The following is a 17634-nucleotide window of genomic DNA, read 5'->3' as shown; positions in this document are numbered from 1 at the left end:
ATATATATATATATATATATATATATATATATATATATATATATATATATATATATATATATATATATTATTCAGTGACATTTTAGTGGTTGTCTCCTGTAAATTGTAATTCTAAAAATATTATTTATTTGCTAACTGGGGAAATTAATTCTCTGAAAAAAATGTTTTTACTAAACATTTTTATGCTTTTTTTCCCCTTTTTTTGCTTTGTTGCTTGAAAACAGTTGTTTTTGTCTTTGTTAAAGTGCTGACATTGTTTTGTTTTCATTTTTGTTTTGAATTTGCTGCAGAGACATATAAAAATAATAATAATAAACAGAATAATGATAAAATAAAGAGAAAATGTTGTGTAAAATTGTTAAACGCTTTTGTTTTTTAATTAATTTGAATTTGCTGCATTCAAATATAATTTTTGATCATTTTAAAATATTTCATTTATTACATACATTTTAAATGTAAAATTATATGATGTAAATAGAGTACTTTTGTGATTTTATTACTGTTGTATAAGAATATAATACAGAGCATAATAATAAAGAAAATAAAGAGAAAATGTTGGGACAAAACTATTAAACGGTTGAAATTGTTTTGTTTTGAATTTATTTCAATTTGCTGCTTTCAACAAATTTAATAAGATAAAATGTAATGATGCTATATAAAATATTTTGTGATGAAACTGGGGTACTTTTGTTATTTTGCTGTTATTCTATAATAATAAACAGAATAATATTAGAAACTAATACAAAACCTATTTTGTAATAACAATAACAACAACAACAATATAATAATAATTAATTAATAATTGAATTAATTTATACATCTTTACATAAAATGTGGTATGCTTTAGTAAAAAAGGCAAGGACCATTGTTTAATAATTATTATTAGTTTTGTTATGTTATTAATGTGATTTATTGCTACTATTAACAATAATAATAATTATTATTAATAATATTAGTGTAATAATTATAAATATAATACTGTGCAATTCAGTACAATATTCTAGTGATTTTTTTATCGAACTGTTTTATTTTTAATTTCACTTAACTTTACAATCAATGTCAATATTTAGAGAATATCATTTAACAATAAACATTTTAAGTAATTAATTATATATATAAAAAAAACATTCTCAAGTTGTCAGACTTTGACAGGAGTGGCAAAATGTTAATTTTAGGCCCTTCCTACATATATAAAACAACAGTTGGACCACAGAACTTTAATTTAAGCAAAATTATTTGAAATATTTTATGTTATTGTTTTGATTTAATGTTTTATCATATATGTAAATGTAATTTATTTGTGCATCATTCTGGACATTACTGTTTTTATTTATTATTATCATCAACCATTTCAACTTTCTTTACGTAACATCAAAATGAGAAATGCTTTGACAAAATTTGTGACAATTATACCTTGTATGGATGGGGGGTGTATTTGTATTTGTATTTTATTTATTTATTTTTGTTATTATTATTTGTCTTTGCTAATTGTTAAAAAAGTCCTGATATTCCTTGTAATTTCATATTCTACACAATGAATAGGATTTCTTTTTAATTAAACTTCTTATCCCTGTTCTTTCAAAAAATATAATACATTTTAATAATAAAAACTAAAGAAATAGTACTCCCTCATCAAAGAAATGCGATTAATTCACTGAATGCACAAATATTTGAATTTCTAATATTCTATTTTATAACTTATACAGTAGAAATGAAACGATGATATAATTGATAATTCTCTGAGTGCTTCTGTCTCCTGCAGGCGAATGCTGATGCGTCTGTGATCAGCTGTATGCACAATCTGTCCCGGCGGATCGCCATCGCTCTGCAGCATGAGGAGCGCAGGTGTCAGTACCTCACCAGGGAAGCCAAACTGATGTTGGTGATGCAGGACGAGGTCACCACCATTACTGACTGTGAGACCAGCAGTCGTTGGACCTCAGTATAGCAGCACTGAAGTTTGACATTTACTGATGTTTACCTATTCTTACAGCTGATGGCTCGCCACAGTCACCTTTTCGACAGATCCTTCCCAAGTGCAAGTTAGCAAGAGACCTGAAAGAGGCCTATGACAGGTGAGGGACGAGATGGTGAACAACCCATTCATACATTCATTTTTCAGAAAGAGGAATCTTGATTCTACAAATAATGTACACGTAGGCCTGTAGCCAGCTTATTGAAAGGGGTGGTTCTTTTTGTTGAAAAAGGGGACCTTTTTTGCAGTTATTCGCCAGATTTTTCTATTCAATTATGTATTATAGTGACATTTTAACAACTAATCTTTGCTGGATCAGCTTGTTGGACGGTGATCATAACCACACTTTTTTGATGCACTAAAAATATTTTCTACAATTTTGTCAAAGTGAAATTAGCATTTTAAAAAATGAATAAATAAATATGAAAAAATACTATTTTTAAATACAAATTCATTATCATTTATTAAATAAAATAAATAGAATCTGTTTGATATTAAAAAGTTTTTTTAAAAATAAAAATTGTAGCCTGTGGGCACATAAAAACTTGCCAGCTCATTCAACTTTCCTTAGTCAGAATTTGGCCACTTAAATATTTTTAAAAAATAATTTGTCTTAAAGCCTTCTTCTATCTATAATTTTTACAATTTAGGATGTCATATCAATCAAAAAAAGGGATAAATGAGCTCATGTAGGGGGCAAATTCTGGGGGAACATCCCTGCCTGACACATTAATGATACACACTTATTTCCCACAAGTTTACACACATTTATAAAAATAAAGAAAAAGAATAAAGAAAAGAGCACTTCTGTCATCTGGTTAGTACTAAGGTGCCCACTGGTCATTACATTTCTGGAATATCTTGTAATTAAAAACAAAATTGAAAGTCATGGGATTTGACCTTTTTTGTCATCGAAGGGATGCCATATCAGGGATTGTGCTGTTTTATCTGTGTAGACAAGCACTTTACATGTCCATATATTTTATTGCATATATATATATATTTTTTTTTTAAATCTAAAACAATGCTGACGCCGTGGCAGGAATTTGAACAGTGTCTTGGCTGGCTAAGATCTGCAGGAACATATTTTTGTGTCATTTTTATTGATTGGTTGCATTAAATCTAGCCAATGCAGAATCCCAACATTCAGGAGGAGCTGCTCAACACAAAAGCCGCCTGTTTTTCTATTCATTATTGGTCATGAAGACGGTGGCGCAGTGTAGGTAGTGCTGTCACCTCACAAGGCTGCTGGTTTGAGCCTCGGCTGGGTCAGTTGGCATTTCTGTGTGGAGTTTGCATGTTCTCCCTGCGTTCGTGTGGGTTTCCTCCGGGTGCTCTGGTTTCTCCCACAAGTCCAAAGACATGCGGTACAGGTGAATTGGGTAAGCTAACATTGTCCTTAGTGTATGTGTGTGAATGAGAGTGAATGGGTGTTTCACAGAGATGGGTTGCAGCTGGAAGGGCATCCGCTGCGTGAAAACACTTGCTGGATAAGTTGGCGGTTCATTCCGCTGTGGTGACCCCAAATTAATAAAGGACTATGCCGAAAAGAAAACGAATGAATAAATGAATGAATATTGGTCATGAAAATTAAGCTTTTAAGTCACACATAGGCAGGAAACTTTACATTTAACTGAAAGTGGGAAACCTGTGTAATATCTAATTAATTATAATGTTTTTATTTTGCATTTCCTTTTGGTTTTATGTATTGAATGTTAAATTAGATTGGGGGTTGTAAGTGCTCAGGAAAAAGAAAACGTCCTGTTAGGAGTTTGCAATACTGATGTTACAGTTTGTCTTGTTTGCTTTGATGCAGCCGTCAACTGAAATTCCACATTTTCAAAACAGTTAACACACAGGCCGAAACAGCAGCACTCATGGTCAAAAATGCTTGCAAAATGCACATACCGTGTCAAAACATTTAAAATATGCAACAAAAGCTAGTTTTACCTTCAAACAACACAACCTGCAAACAAGTACATGAGCTCTTTCAATTAATCATTAGACAACGGACAACAAAAAACAAAATACAGAACTCAGTGTGCATCAGTGCATCATTGCTTGTCAGTGTAGCCTATTGCCAATGCCATTGGCATTGTTGTCTTTCTATTTGGGCTGTCAAATTTGCCTTTTTGCAAAGAATTGGATCCAGAATAAGAAATGCTTTGAATAAACTTATATTGAATTTATGACATTTTTCACACTGTGACTGAAAACTGAAATACCATAAAAAAAGCAGAAAAAAGTAATAAAATACTGTAAATATTAGAGAAAACACATGTAAACCAATATACAGTCAAATCGATTGGGAGTATAGGATATAGCCAATATTGATTTCCTCCATCCATGCTGGCACAGAACAACACAGACCTTTCACCATTTTTAATGTTTGCAGACTGATTGCTAATTGAAGATTTGTGTGAAGGAGTGTCAAATCGCTGCTTCAGTGAATTCATTCTGATCTTGGTAGTTTCTAATGATTAGGAATAGATGGTTTCTGTTTGGTTACCATAGCTAAAACAATGGAGTTTGGACGGCTTGAATGACATCCACGTTAACTGTTTTGAAAAATGGTGGGGAAAATGTGTCAACCCAATGAGAAAGGGTTTACACATTTGCAAGACTGGTCTTCTGCTCTGCTGGGATAGTGATAATGAAAATGAAGTGGAACCTAGTTTCTTTAACCAAGTCAAAGCAAACAAGAAAAACTGTAATATATCAAATTTTCTATTATTTTTAACAATAATGTTTAGTCATTTTGAGAAATCTACTTAATTATTTTTAAAACAACTTAAAAATAAAGGTTATTCAAGAAACATAAATACATTTTATTTGCATATACTTTTAACTTCCCTATTAACACAATTCTCATTATATTTTTGCCATTCACTGTGTGCCATTTATACAATGACGGTTGACCCATCATTATAACTACTACTTCAACATATTAAAGACTATACATGTATATCACAAACATAGTATTATTTTATTTTTAATAAGTATGCTTCCAACAGTTAATATTGGTCTTTTGAAATAGCACTTTGTCCTAATTCTTAACTTAAAGTATTGTCATTTTTGGTAATTTACACTGTGTTTTGTTCTCAGCCTCTGCACAACTGGAGTTGTTCGGCTTCATATTAATAACTGGCTTGAGGTCAGTTTCTGCTTGCCACACAAAATCCACCGAGTAGGAGGAAAACACATCCCACTAGAGGCTCTCGAGCGCAGCCTAAAGGCCATTCGGTAGGTTACAGCAAGCACTTATCCAGCACGTTTAGCAACATTTCATAAAGGTGTATCATTATTTTGTTGAAATTATAAAGACTGACAAACTTTAAATAAAGGTTAATCACGTTTGGCAGTGATGTCATAGTATTTTCAGTCATCACTTAAAGGGATAGTTCGCCTCCAAAAAGTAAATGTACTTATCATTTACTCTCCTTAAGTGGTTTCAAACCTTTTTAAGTTTCTGTTTTCTGTTGAAAACAAAAGAAGTTTGAGTGATGTAAGTTTAGATGACTAGAAAAGTTCTTTTAGGTCAACTTTTAGTTCTTTTAGGCACCAATAAAAACAAACACTATGAAAGTCAAAGGTTTCCGTGTTTTAAAGGCGAGTTGTAGGGTGGGTAGATGATGATCGAACTTTCAGATTTGAGTGTATTATCTCATTAAAAGATCAGTTTTTGTTATTATGATAAATATGTGAATAATTTAAGTAACTTTTTTGTACTATAAAATCTTTTTATGATTTGAAAAGATTCCTCTGATGTTAAATGCACAGTTCACCTGAAAATTTACTGTTCATTTTCTCAGCCTTTATTTCTTTAACAGAACAATAAAGAAGATTTTATCTTTTTTTACTGTGGTTCTTGACTCTACTAGGGCTCCACAATATATCGTTTCAGCATCAATATTGCAATGTGCGCATCCACAATAGTTACATCGCAGAATATCCAATGTTGAGTCTGAATCATAGTTGACCTCACAGCTAAGTTTACCCATGATAGAGTGAATGTTTATCAATTGTTTTTAAGTGTTTTTAAGGCCAGCAACTGAGCATTTAAAATATTTGGACATTAAAACTGATAATGTTTAGAAGTGTAACAAAGATTAATTGTATTTAGGTATTTATACTATATAAGAAAAAAAAGAAGTTTTTTCTGACCTCAATTTGTTTCTTGATCCTAGTCCAGATATCTATGTGAAAATAAAATAGTTTTACTAATCCCATTGGCACATAATTTAGCTTGTTTTAAGGACAAACTCTAAAGTTTAACTCAAAGCTCTTATGACTTATTTCTTCTAAAGGTAAAAACAAAAGCATATTTTTATATATATTTTCTAGGTATTTTATATTATAATCAAGAAAACGCATGTTTTGCAGTGTGATTATTTAATCTCTGATATACATGAATACTGTTAGACTGCCCAGATAACTATCAAACTGAGCGGTTCAAACTATCTTGTGAAACTGTATTTATATGGCAATATTTAACGCAGAAAAGTAAAATATCACAATATCAGGTTTGTCCAGAGTCAAAACAAAAATATAGACTGATTAAAATGAATACCCACAGGGCCGCCGGTGATACATTGTGCTTTTATGATGATAACAATGTGGTATATGTTATAAAATGTTAGGTTTCTTTCACAGAGCTATTGTAAGTGTTCATTGTGTTTTGCCAGTTTTTTTTGTTTTTGTTCACTCTCTTAGTGCTGGTAGCCATTGCCTTGCATTTTATTAATAATCGTCAATTATTTAATTTTGTTAACCATTGTCAAGGACCACGGTTTCAGCTACAAATCTTATTTTTATGATTCACTTTTTTATTTCCTTCAATAATTAAACAGTACCATCAGTTAACACGTTTACATCATTTTAACGCCCCTTTCCCTTCTCCAACAGTGTCAGTTATAGTAATTAGATGTTGCTATCATAAATCCAATCAACACAGATAAATAATATAGATTCAGCTAGAAATCTATAATATACTACAGAAAATAAATTTTTTGCAAAGCAAATTTCAAGATTTTAACATTTTTTGAGTCTAGTTCACTCTAATATTTTTATCCACAGTACTTAATATGTAGTTTAAGATGTGGTCTCTTATGCTGTTTTGTATTATTGTTACACATATTTCATGGATGTGTTCTCAATGTAATGTATTTGTTTTGTTTGTATATGTCACATGTACAGCACTTTGGTCAACCTTGTTTTTTATGTGATTTATAAATTAATTAATTAATAAAGAATGAATGAATGATATACAGTTGAAGTCACAATTATTATCCCCTTAAATTATTATCGTTCCTGTTTATTTTTTCCTCAATTTCTGTTTAACTGAGAGCAGATTTTTTCAACACATTTCTAAACATAATAGTTTTAATAACTCATCTCTAATAATTGGTCTGTTTTATCTTTGCCATGATGACAGTAAATAATATTTGACTAGATATTTTTCAAGAGACTTCTATACAGCTTAAATTGACATTTAAGGGCTTAACTAGGTTAATTGGGTTAACTAGGCAGATTATAATAAATAGGCAAGCTATTATATAACGATGGTTTGTTCTGTAGAATATCGAAAAAAATATATAGCTTAAAGGGGCTAATAATTTTGACCTTAAAATGGTTAATAAAAAAATAATAACTGCTTTTATTTGATCAGAAATAAAACAAATAAGACTTTCTGCAGAAGAAAAAAATATTATCAGACATACTGTGAAAATTTCCATGCTCTGTTAAACAATTTGGGAAATATAAAAAAAAAAAATAACTCAAAGGGGAGCTAATAATTCTGACTTCAACTGTATGTGCATTGACGGTGCAGTTGAGCGTGTGGTTTAAGTGTTGTGTCGCCCTGCCCCCTGCAGTCCGTATCATGCGCTGCTGCTGCTGGAAAATGAGAAGGTTTTGTTGGCTCAGCTACCTCTGGACTGCTCTCCTGCTTTAGTTCGCCTCATCAAGACCTGCTCGGCTGTCAAGAACCTGCAGCAGCTTGCACAGGATGCAGATCTCGCCCTCTTACAGGTCACCTTTCTTCATATAAATATAACTCACTTGCTGGTTTGACAATTAGATCGAAAAAGATCAGTTATGCAGTCAAAGAGGAAAAGCCATTTTCAAGCATCAAAACTATTAAACATGTTTGTAAGCTTTCATTTATCTACTTTACATTAGATTGTGTCGTATTTATGTATTTTTTTTTAATCTGAGCAAATAATGACGACTATCATACATCTTTACCATGATTTAAAGAAGACCCCTATTCAAATGTCATTCAGTGTAATGGTTGAAATAGTAAGATTAAGTGTTATTGATTATTATATTGAAAACGTTGATTTAAGTTTTACATTGAAGCTTCAAAATATAAATTCTCAACTGTATGTGTCTATCTATTTATACTTTATATGCTATATTGTATATTAGGCCTGCACAATATATCGTTTCAGCATTCATATTCCAATGTGCACATTCGCAATAGTCACATCGCAAGATATGCATGTTGAGTCTGAATTATAGTTGACCAGAAGCTACAGAACTGTATTTAATTTCTGTATTTATACCAAATTTATACAGCTTTATACGTCTTACAATTGTTGTCTTGTTTCTTGTCCAAATATCTCATATATTTTAAAGCAAAAAAATTTTTTTTTACTTACACTGCTTTGTAAGTAAGTTAAAAACTAAACAATATTTTTACTTGATCTAATAAATTTAAGATATTTAACAAGAAAACTATATATAACTAGAAAAGCAACGTCAGAAAAAACATTTTTGCATTGATTATTCAGTTTATGTACCTGAATACTGTTGGACTCCCCAGAAAATCATATCAAGCTATTCAAACTGTCTAGAGAAACTGTGTTCAGATCGTAATATTTACATTTACATTTAGTCATTTAGCAGACGCTTTTATTGCAGAGAAATAAAATATTAAATATCAGATTTTTCTAATATTGTGCAGCCCTGTTATATTTACTTTATACTATGCAAACATTATTCAAACCACTAAAAGTTTTAAATATTAATAGAATTTGCATTATACATTATTTTTTAATATATATTTTAATAAATTGATTCATTTCCAGACACAGAAATCAGTTAAGGATTCATTTTATGACGTTTCATTATATTACTTAATTACTTTTTCTTTTTGGTATTTGAAACATTAAAGTAGACTTAATTTATTCCTCTTAAATTTACCATGATTTCTGTGTATATAAATTTGCTTTTGTAGATATTCCAAACGATCACCAAAATTGGGCGTTTTTGAGCCCTACAGCATTCGTTTTACCTATAGTTTGTCTAATGCTGCCATCTAGCGGACAGAAAAATCTAAACTTATACCCTTATACAATATCTCAAAGCATTCTTTCATTCATTTTCTTTTCCTCTTAGTCCCTTTATTAATCTGGGGCGCCACAGCGGAATGATCCGCCAACTTATCTTTAATATAATATGGTAGTTTTCAACCATTTAGACTAAAACTATTGTCCTCGACTATATTCAAAAGCCCAACACTAAGGATGTTTTAAGAGCTAAATCTTCAAGGTTTAAAATGACACTTTGTTTGTGGCTTACTGAATAGGGATGAATGATAAAGATGTTTAATTTATGTTTTTAAAATAAAATATCATAGAGCTTAACATAAACAATGTTTTTTCAAATGTCTAGTTTTATTAATTTTCACTAGTTTTGTGTCAGTAAGCTGTCTTTTAATTATGTTTTAATTTACATATTGAGGTGTCCCAACATTCATTCATTCATTCGTTTTATTTTCACCTTAGTCCCTTTATTATCCGATGTTGTCACAGCAGAATGAACCGCCAACTTGTGCAGCATATGTTTTTCATAGCGGATGCCCTTCCAGCTCAAGCCCATCACTAGGAAACATCCATACACACTCATTAACGCACATACCCTACGGACAATCTAGCCTGCCCAATTCACCTATACTGCATGTCTTTGGACTGTGGGGGAAACCAGAGCACCCAGAGGAAAGCCAGGCCAACACGGGGAGAACATACAAACTCCATATAGAAATGCCAACTGACCAAGCCAAGGCTCGAAGCAGTGACTTTCTTGCTGTGAGGTGACATTGCTACCCACTGCGCCACCGTGCCGCCACAAAATAAAACATTCATCCTTCGCTCATTTTCTTGTCGCTTAGTCCCTTTATTAATCCTGGGTCGCCACAGCGGAATGAATCGCCAACTTATCCAGCACATTTTTACACAGCGGATGCCCTTCCAGCGGCAACCCATCTCTGGGAAACAATTAAAACATTAAAACTGTAAAAAATAATAATAATAATAAGAAGAATAAGAATAAAAATACAATAATACATATATTTGGATCCCTTTTAGTTAATCTTCCTGGGGTCCCACAACACTTAAAATACAAACTTTATTCCATACATTAGAAAAAAAAACATTAGAAAATGTAATACATTCATACATTACAATACCTCCTGCTTTCTTAGTATCACACACCTGTTCACTAAAATAAATAAACCTAATTTTCCCACAGTTAAATGCTACACTTTAAATATTATTAATACAGAATTCCCAAATGTGTCATACTTTGTTGTTTATTGCCTTGTTTATCCTGATTATTGATAGTGACAAATTCCATATTTTAGTGCAAAACTGTACATTTAAGGAAAATCTTTTTTTAGAATGGCAAGTCAATAGTAGCATATTCACGTAAATAGACATTAGATTGCAGTTGATACTGCTCTATTGGCATTTTAAAATGTATATTGTTCCAGTTGATTGTTCCAATCTGTCTTCCACCCTTTTCAGCTCAGTGCATACTATCAATATATTATGTGCTTGAACAGCATGAGTGCTTCAAAGACAAATAAAACAACATAAGAATGACTTTGACTTATAAGTTGTTTTACAGTACCCCCGCAGGGCTCTGGTTAAGCTCCACTGCTCTTCTATGTCTCCTGCAGATCTTCCAGATAGCAGCACATTTGGTGTACTGGGGTAAAGCCATCATTATTTACCCTCTCTGTGAGAACAACGTCTATATGCTCTCTCCTCATGCAAACATCTGCATGTGAGTACAGTCTATGCTCCATCTAAGGCTGAATTCCATTGTCTTGTTGTTTAATGATACAGCTGAAGTAAGAATTATTAATGTCTACTGTGCATCTGGAAAGTATTCATAGCGCCTCACTTTTTCCACATTTATTTATGTTACAGCCTTATTCCAAAATGAATAAGTGCATTTATTTCCTCAAAATTCTACACACAATACCCTATAATGAAAATGTGGAAAGATTTTTTTTTTTTAATTGTTGCAAATTATATATATATATATATATATATATATATATATATATATATATATATATATATATATATATATATATATATATATATATATATATATAAAAATCTGAAAAATCACTTGTACAGAAGTATTCACTTATATTATAACACTTACATTAATAATTATGATTAGTTCTTCCCCCTCTAGCTACTCTCCTTTGGCTGAGCACTTTGCTGTCCAGTTTCCAGGTCATGATCTGCCCTCAATGCTGGCCAAATTCTCACTTCCTGTGTCTCTGTCTGAGTTCAGGAACCCTCTGGATGCCCCTGTGCATGAGGTCAGTGTTGTGACTTTTGCGCTTCAACATCATGTCAGTGGGCAGAGTCTAAGCAGTCTCTGTTGTGGATTCATAAGCATTGTTATCAATTACACAAAACACAATAAAACATAAAATAGAGACGACATGAAGAAATTAAGTTAACATATTATTATAGTTATCAATATTATTATTGACAAATTTAAGGAGATTGAGCATAAAACTATCAAGTTGTCACAAAAAACTCTAGAATTGTGTTTTATTTTAGCTTATTATATATAAGTAGTTTGAATAAACAGCAAACCTTATTCTTTGTGTAAAGTGTGATGCATACACAACACAATTATAACAGTAAAAACATTTCCATATAAAGCAGGCCATTCAGAGTGACCAGCTTCTGAACTTATGGCTGAAGGGATAATTACTACAAAGTGTACTTCTGGAAGTAGTCAAAATTGGGCAACACTTTTTGTTTTCATCCACTTGTAATTGTATAGAAAAAATTAAAATTAAACCAGTTCTTTGATTTAATAACCAGTCTAGTAGCTTCTTATGTAGGCGCACACTAAAAGATTCTTCAAATCAAAATGTCAAAGACCACAACTATAAGCTAAGATAGAAAATAAAGATTATAGGGAATAGTTCATGGCGATCAGTGGTGTAAAGTAACAAACTACAAATACTCAAATTACTGTAATTAATTACTTTTTCTCAGGAATTGTAATTTACTGAGTAGTTTTAAAAATGTGTACTTTTACTCTTACCTGAGTACATTTTTAGTGCAGTATCTGTACTTTTACACCACTACTTTCCTTCAACCTGCAGTCACTACTTTTTTTCTTGTCTATGGAGATTAACAAAATCAGTCCTGTGATTCATGTACAATCAAATCACACATAGAAGGTAAATAGCATCATAATGAACTACCTCAAGATATGTGCACTTTATAATTGCAGCAAACTGTTTGGAAGCATTAAAAGTGTCCAAGAAGATGTCCAAAATCAATGTCAGTATTTGACGTCAATAAGATGTTGGTTTAAGATGTTGGCTCGACATTGGATTTTGGTCACTTTCTAACACAACCTAAAATCAACCAAATATCAACGTCATTTAACGTTGATATTAGACATCAAAATAACGTAGTCCTTAGACGCTGGCTAGACATTGAATTTTGGTCACTTGACATCACAACCTAAATCTAACCTAATATTAACGTCTTATGTCGTTGTGTTTCTGCTGGGCAACAACTACATACAGAATGTTACGTTTACACACATCTACAAGTGACATGTAAACGCATCAGCTTTTCACAGCGTAATACTCACTACTCATGAGTACTTTTAAAAGGGCTACTTTTTACTCATACTTTGAGTAAAATTTACAACATATACTTTTACTCTACTTGCACTACATTTTTAGGCAAGTAATGGTACTTTTACTTGAGTATGATTTTTCAGTACTCTTTCCACCACTGATGGCGGTAATATTAATAATGTACAATACTTCTATTAGCTGTCTACTAGGGTTGCACGGTTTAGCGGAACTTTGGTTGCACCACGATACTATGGCTCCAAAATACTGGCGGTGCCACTGTAGTTTGTAATATCATCATTAACAGTTCTACAATGTGGAAAAGTCACTAAAATGCTTAAAAATTTGTGCCAGGAAATAATCAATAGACCACTTTATTTATCTTTCATTTTAACTGTCTGCATACGGGTCGTAGTTTGCAGTCAAGACAGATCATACGGCTTGATCAATGATTTATTTATTTTATTATTATTGCATTAACTACAAAAGACTCACAGTATATACAAAATAAAGCTGAGAAAGTCTGTATAAGTAATATATTTTCCATGATAAGGCCATTCTGAATCGAGTTGAAGTATTGTGACATTTAAAATACAGTATTTATGACAATTAGCTTTATTTTTAGATTTGAGTTATGACTTAATAATACAGTATTGCGATACTACTTAGTATTGTGATACTTCAGCTGCTACAGTATCGTGGCCTGAATTGATGGTATCGTGACAACCCTACTGTCTACAACAGTAGCTATATCATTTGGGATTTTATCATTTATAATTTCAGCAATGGGACAACATCTGCTATTCTGATGTTTGCTTGATAAATAATGACTAAGAGGAAACAAGCTGTTGTTTAATTGGTCCATTAATATGGCTGCGTCTAAAAGCTCTTTGGAAGCAGCATTCCAAGGCAGGAAGTCATCAAGGCACGTCCAAATCCAAATTCTGCTTCACTTCCTGTCAACAGTAGTTAATTAGGGCCAGAGTTAGAGTTGTTTGCCTGTTTAGTTGCCTTTAGATGCTTTAAAATCCATGTGAACCAGTTGCTAAGACTTTCAGTTTGTCGATGTACTTTTAAATGAAATGGAATATTGAGTAGGGGGCGGAGCTTTCTTTTTGCGCATCATTCTCTCACTGCAAACGAAAGAGAGGTGTGGTTAAGAATATAGTGGCTGACCAGTAAAAACTGACATCAACAGAGAAAGACATTCAGAAATGCAGAAGCAAATGGTCAGAATGTGATTGAAGATTACCAAACCAATTTTCAAAAGAACAAGAATGTACACTAGTAAGATAAACACTTTACATTTAGACTTCACATGGACTTCAACTATATGATTTTGTGTGTATGAGCAGGCTCATCTCATTCAGATGGTGGTGTGGATGCTCCAGCACAGACTGCTCTTTCAGCTCCACACATATGTGTGTCTGCTGGTGCCACCTAATGAGGAGGAGCCTGGACTGCGGGACGAGGAGCTGCCCATAGTCACTCGCGTTACAGGCCGGAGTCTGAGCACACCCAGCGCCCTGAGCTTCGGCTCTCCCAGTGTGTAACTCAGTCACATCTGCAACTCCATAAACATAAATACAGTTGAAGTCAGAATTATTAGCCGCTTTGAATTTTTTTTTAGTTTTTAAATATTGTCCAAATGATGTTTAACAGAGCAACAACATTTTCACAGTATGTCTGATAATATTTTTTTTCCTCTGGAGAAAGTCTTCTTTGTTTTATTTTGGCTAGAATAAATATTGACCATTTTATGGTTAATATTATTAGCCTTTAAGCTATTTTTGATAGTCTACAGAACAAACCATTGTTATACAATAACTTGCCTAATTACCTAATTAACCTAGTTAAGCCTTTAAATGTCACTTTAAGCTGTGTAAAAGTGTCTTGAAAAATAACTAGTAAAATATTATTTACTGTTATCATGACAAAGATAAAATAAATCAGCTATTAGAGACGAGTTATTAAAACTATTATGTTTAGAAATGTGTTGAAAAAATCTCCTCTCTGTTAAACAGAAATTGGGGAAAAAATAAAAAGGGGACTAATGATTCTGACTTCAACTGTAGTTCATCTACTACTGGAAATTCAGTCATTGTTTACTCTCCCTTCACTTGTTTCAAACCTGTCTGACTTTCTTCAAAATCAGTGGATTACTTTAGTGAAGTGATTTTGGAGAAATTATTTAATGTAGTGGTTTTCTGTCTGCAGCCAGTAGTGATGACATGACCCTGACCAGTCCCAGTATGGATAATTCCAGCGCTGAGCTGCAGACCGGCGGAGACTCTCCTCTCAATAAAAGAATGACAGAAACTCTTCTGGCCAGCCTGACTGAACACGAGCGGCAGGCCATCCTCAGAGTCCCCGCAGCGCAGAACCCAGAGGACCTTCGCCTGTTTGCCAGGTGACGGAGCATCTATTGTAGATTGTTGATTGTTCTTCGAACTAGAAAGAACTTGAAAATTAGTTTTTCACCATTCTGGACAAACAGCAGATTACATTTATTTATTTAGCAGATGCTTTGTCCAAAGTGATGTACAGTTGAGGAGGAGCAATACACAGAACAAGAAACGGGAAAGAAACAAGGAACTTGTTTGCGCTCAGAGAATGAAGTACTAGAGTAAAGGCTGATTTATAGTTCTGCGTCGAGTGAGCGGCGTGACCTATGGCACATGCATTGCTTGTAGTCGTGCATTTATACTTCTTAAAAACTTAAACACTTGTGAAATGCTAGCTGGCAGTAGGTTTTTTTTATGTTCCTCTGTGTTGTGTTTCTTCGCTGGTGTTGTTTTTACTGAACACTACTTAATGTAAAAGTAGCTCAAACTCACTCATTCAAAGGCGAGAACTGGCAGACGTCCAACAACTTTAATCATAAGGTAAACACAAAACAACAGTCTCCATCTGGAGCTCCTTCACGGGACTCGACACTTGTAAACACTCGCTCCAACGGGTTCACGTGGCTCTCATCCCCATCCACACTCGTTACCGCGAACAAGGCGACTGATCACAGAGCTTGTACTATGTGTCGTTGCGACGTGTAGTTACATGTTTTGATAGGTGGGCATCAGCATCGGCATCAGCCATGGTGAGGGGTATGCAAACGCATGAAGGCTGTGCGACACCATACCTGTGAGACCATACCTATGCGATTGACGCAGAAGTATAAATCAGCCTTAAGGAGGAGAGAGATTTAGCAGGTGGTTTTTTCAAGCCCACTCACCTGTGTGAAGCAGATTTCATACAGTAAATGCATCATGTTTGTGTTGGTTAGTCTGTCAGAAAGATAAAAGAGTGTGTTTTTTACTGGTGGTTTGTTAAGCACACTCACCAGTGTCAGGCACACTTAGATTTTATAATATTTTGGTGTTGCAAAGTAAGGGTGGGGTAGAGAAGAAGGGTCTTGGTTTTATTCACAGGGGTTCAGGTGATCTAAGTAAGGATCAGACATTGTATAACTTTGCAGACTTTTTTTTGTTTTAGTTTTTATTTTATAGAACAATTTGAAAGAGCAACATCGTGAATGTCATTTTGTCACATTTTTAAATGTGAACATTTCTTGACCTCAAACCTTTGAAATATTATTTTAAAAAGTAAGATCGAATTACTACTTCTTAAAAAGCTTTTGTATTATTTTTCATTATGAATGTCACTTAAATTCAGTGCATTGCATATTTGCTAAATACAAATGACAATTTACCATAGAAAAACAAATCTAAGAATTTTACAAGATCAACATCTTTTAACATCAGCCATTGCATTATTTCATTGGATGGTCTTTCTTGAAGTGACAGGGGTCTGATTTATAACATTTGTGTAGATACCTTCTTAAAAGTGAGTGTATATCCAATTTATTTATTAATGCTACGATGATTTAGAGTTGTTCAATTAAGTCAGTATTTAAGTTAAATTTGATTACTCCGCGTTTACTTACTGCTGGGCAAATTCTCCCATCAGGTTTTTTTATAGATCACAGCATATGCACATTTCTGCCTGTTTTGTGCATATGTCACATTTATAAATGGGACCCCAGGTCCTTATAGTGTTAGTTCACCCAAAGTTAAAATTATGGTATATGATTTAAAAACACATTGCACTGAAGCATGATCCGAAACACCCACTAAAGTTTTTTAGAACAACAGGTTACATGACTGAAGCCATTCAAAACATCTGTCATTTCAGAAGGGTTTCCAGACCAGGGGCCTCATGTATCAACGCTGCGTACGCACAAAAACTTTGCGTACGCCAGGTTTCACACTCAGAATCGCTCACGTTTGGATTTACTAGCAATGAACTGAACGTGGGAATGTGCGCAGCTTCACGGCAGCTTTCTGGCAGGCGTACGCACATTTTTTGTGCGTGTCTGTTTTATTTCCATTGGCGACTCCTAGAGGCAGTTGTGTTAAATTCCTCTCTACAAAGTGTCTGAGCCTTGCAGCTGTATGAGGCGGGTTCAGCAGGTATATAAGGTTTCCATACCATACATTTGACCAGCTAAACATTAAAGCACAATTTGCAGCGGTCACCTGTTTTCCCAATGTAATCTGAGCTGTCTACCGCACGCACATTGCTATAAAGACACTATCTGAAGATGAATTTGCATGCGTGAATCAGAAACATTTCCATTCAATAAATGTGCAAATAAAATATGATGCTTATTGATATGAACTTATTGATGATTCCTACTTGTCTTTCTCGTGATAAATAGTTGGCAAAATCTGATATGTTGCGGGGGAAAAAA

The 17634-nt window shown here is 33.3% G+C and overlaps 1 protein-coding gene across 16 annotated transcripts in view; it reads left to right on the top strand.

Annotated features, from left to right (window-relative positions):
* nprl3 (NPR3-like, GATOR1 complex subunit) overlaps positions 1-17634 on the top strand; it is a 38205-nt gene that overhangs the window by 14631 nt on the left and 5940 nt on the right. For 9 of the 16 annotated variants that reach the window (XM_087243040.1, XM_087243035.1, NM_001025534.2 and 6 more), the window contains 8 exons: positions 1763-1916; positions 1994-2075; positions 5081-5218; positions 7849-8005; positions 10938-11044; positions 11468-11597; positions 14243-14432; positions 15105-15297. In XM_087243040.1, coding sequence (XP_087099166.1) covers positions 1763-1916; positions 1994-2075; positions 5081-5218; positions 7849-8005; positions 10938-11044; positions 11468-11597; positions 14243-14432; positions 15105-15297 — 1151 coding nt within the window. Of the gene's footprint in view, positions 1-1762; positions 1917-1993; positions 2076-5080; positions 5219-7848; positions 8006-10937; positions 11045-11452; positions 11598-14242; positions 14433-15104; positions 15298-17634 lie in introns of all 16 variants that reach the window. The other 7 variants (XM_087243037.1, XM_087243032.1, XM_087243036.1 and 4 more) reach the window with 1 other exon arrangement.

This window comes from Danio rerio, chromosome 3, assembly GCF_052040795.2.
Source record: "Danio rerio strain M-AB ecotype USA chromosome 3, GRCz13ab, whole genome shotgun sequence".
NCBI lineage: Eukaryota > Metazoa > Chordata > Actinopteri > Cypriniformes > Danionidae > Danio > Danio rerio.
Note: the sequence above shows the minus strand (reverse complement) of the source record. Positions and strands in the feature narration are given on the sequence as shown.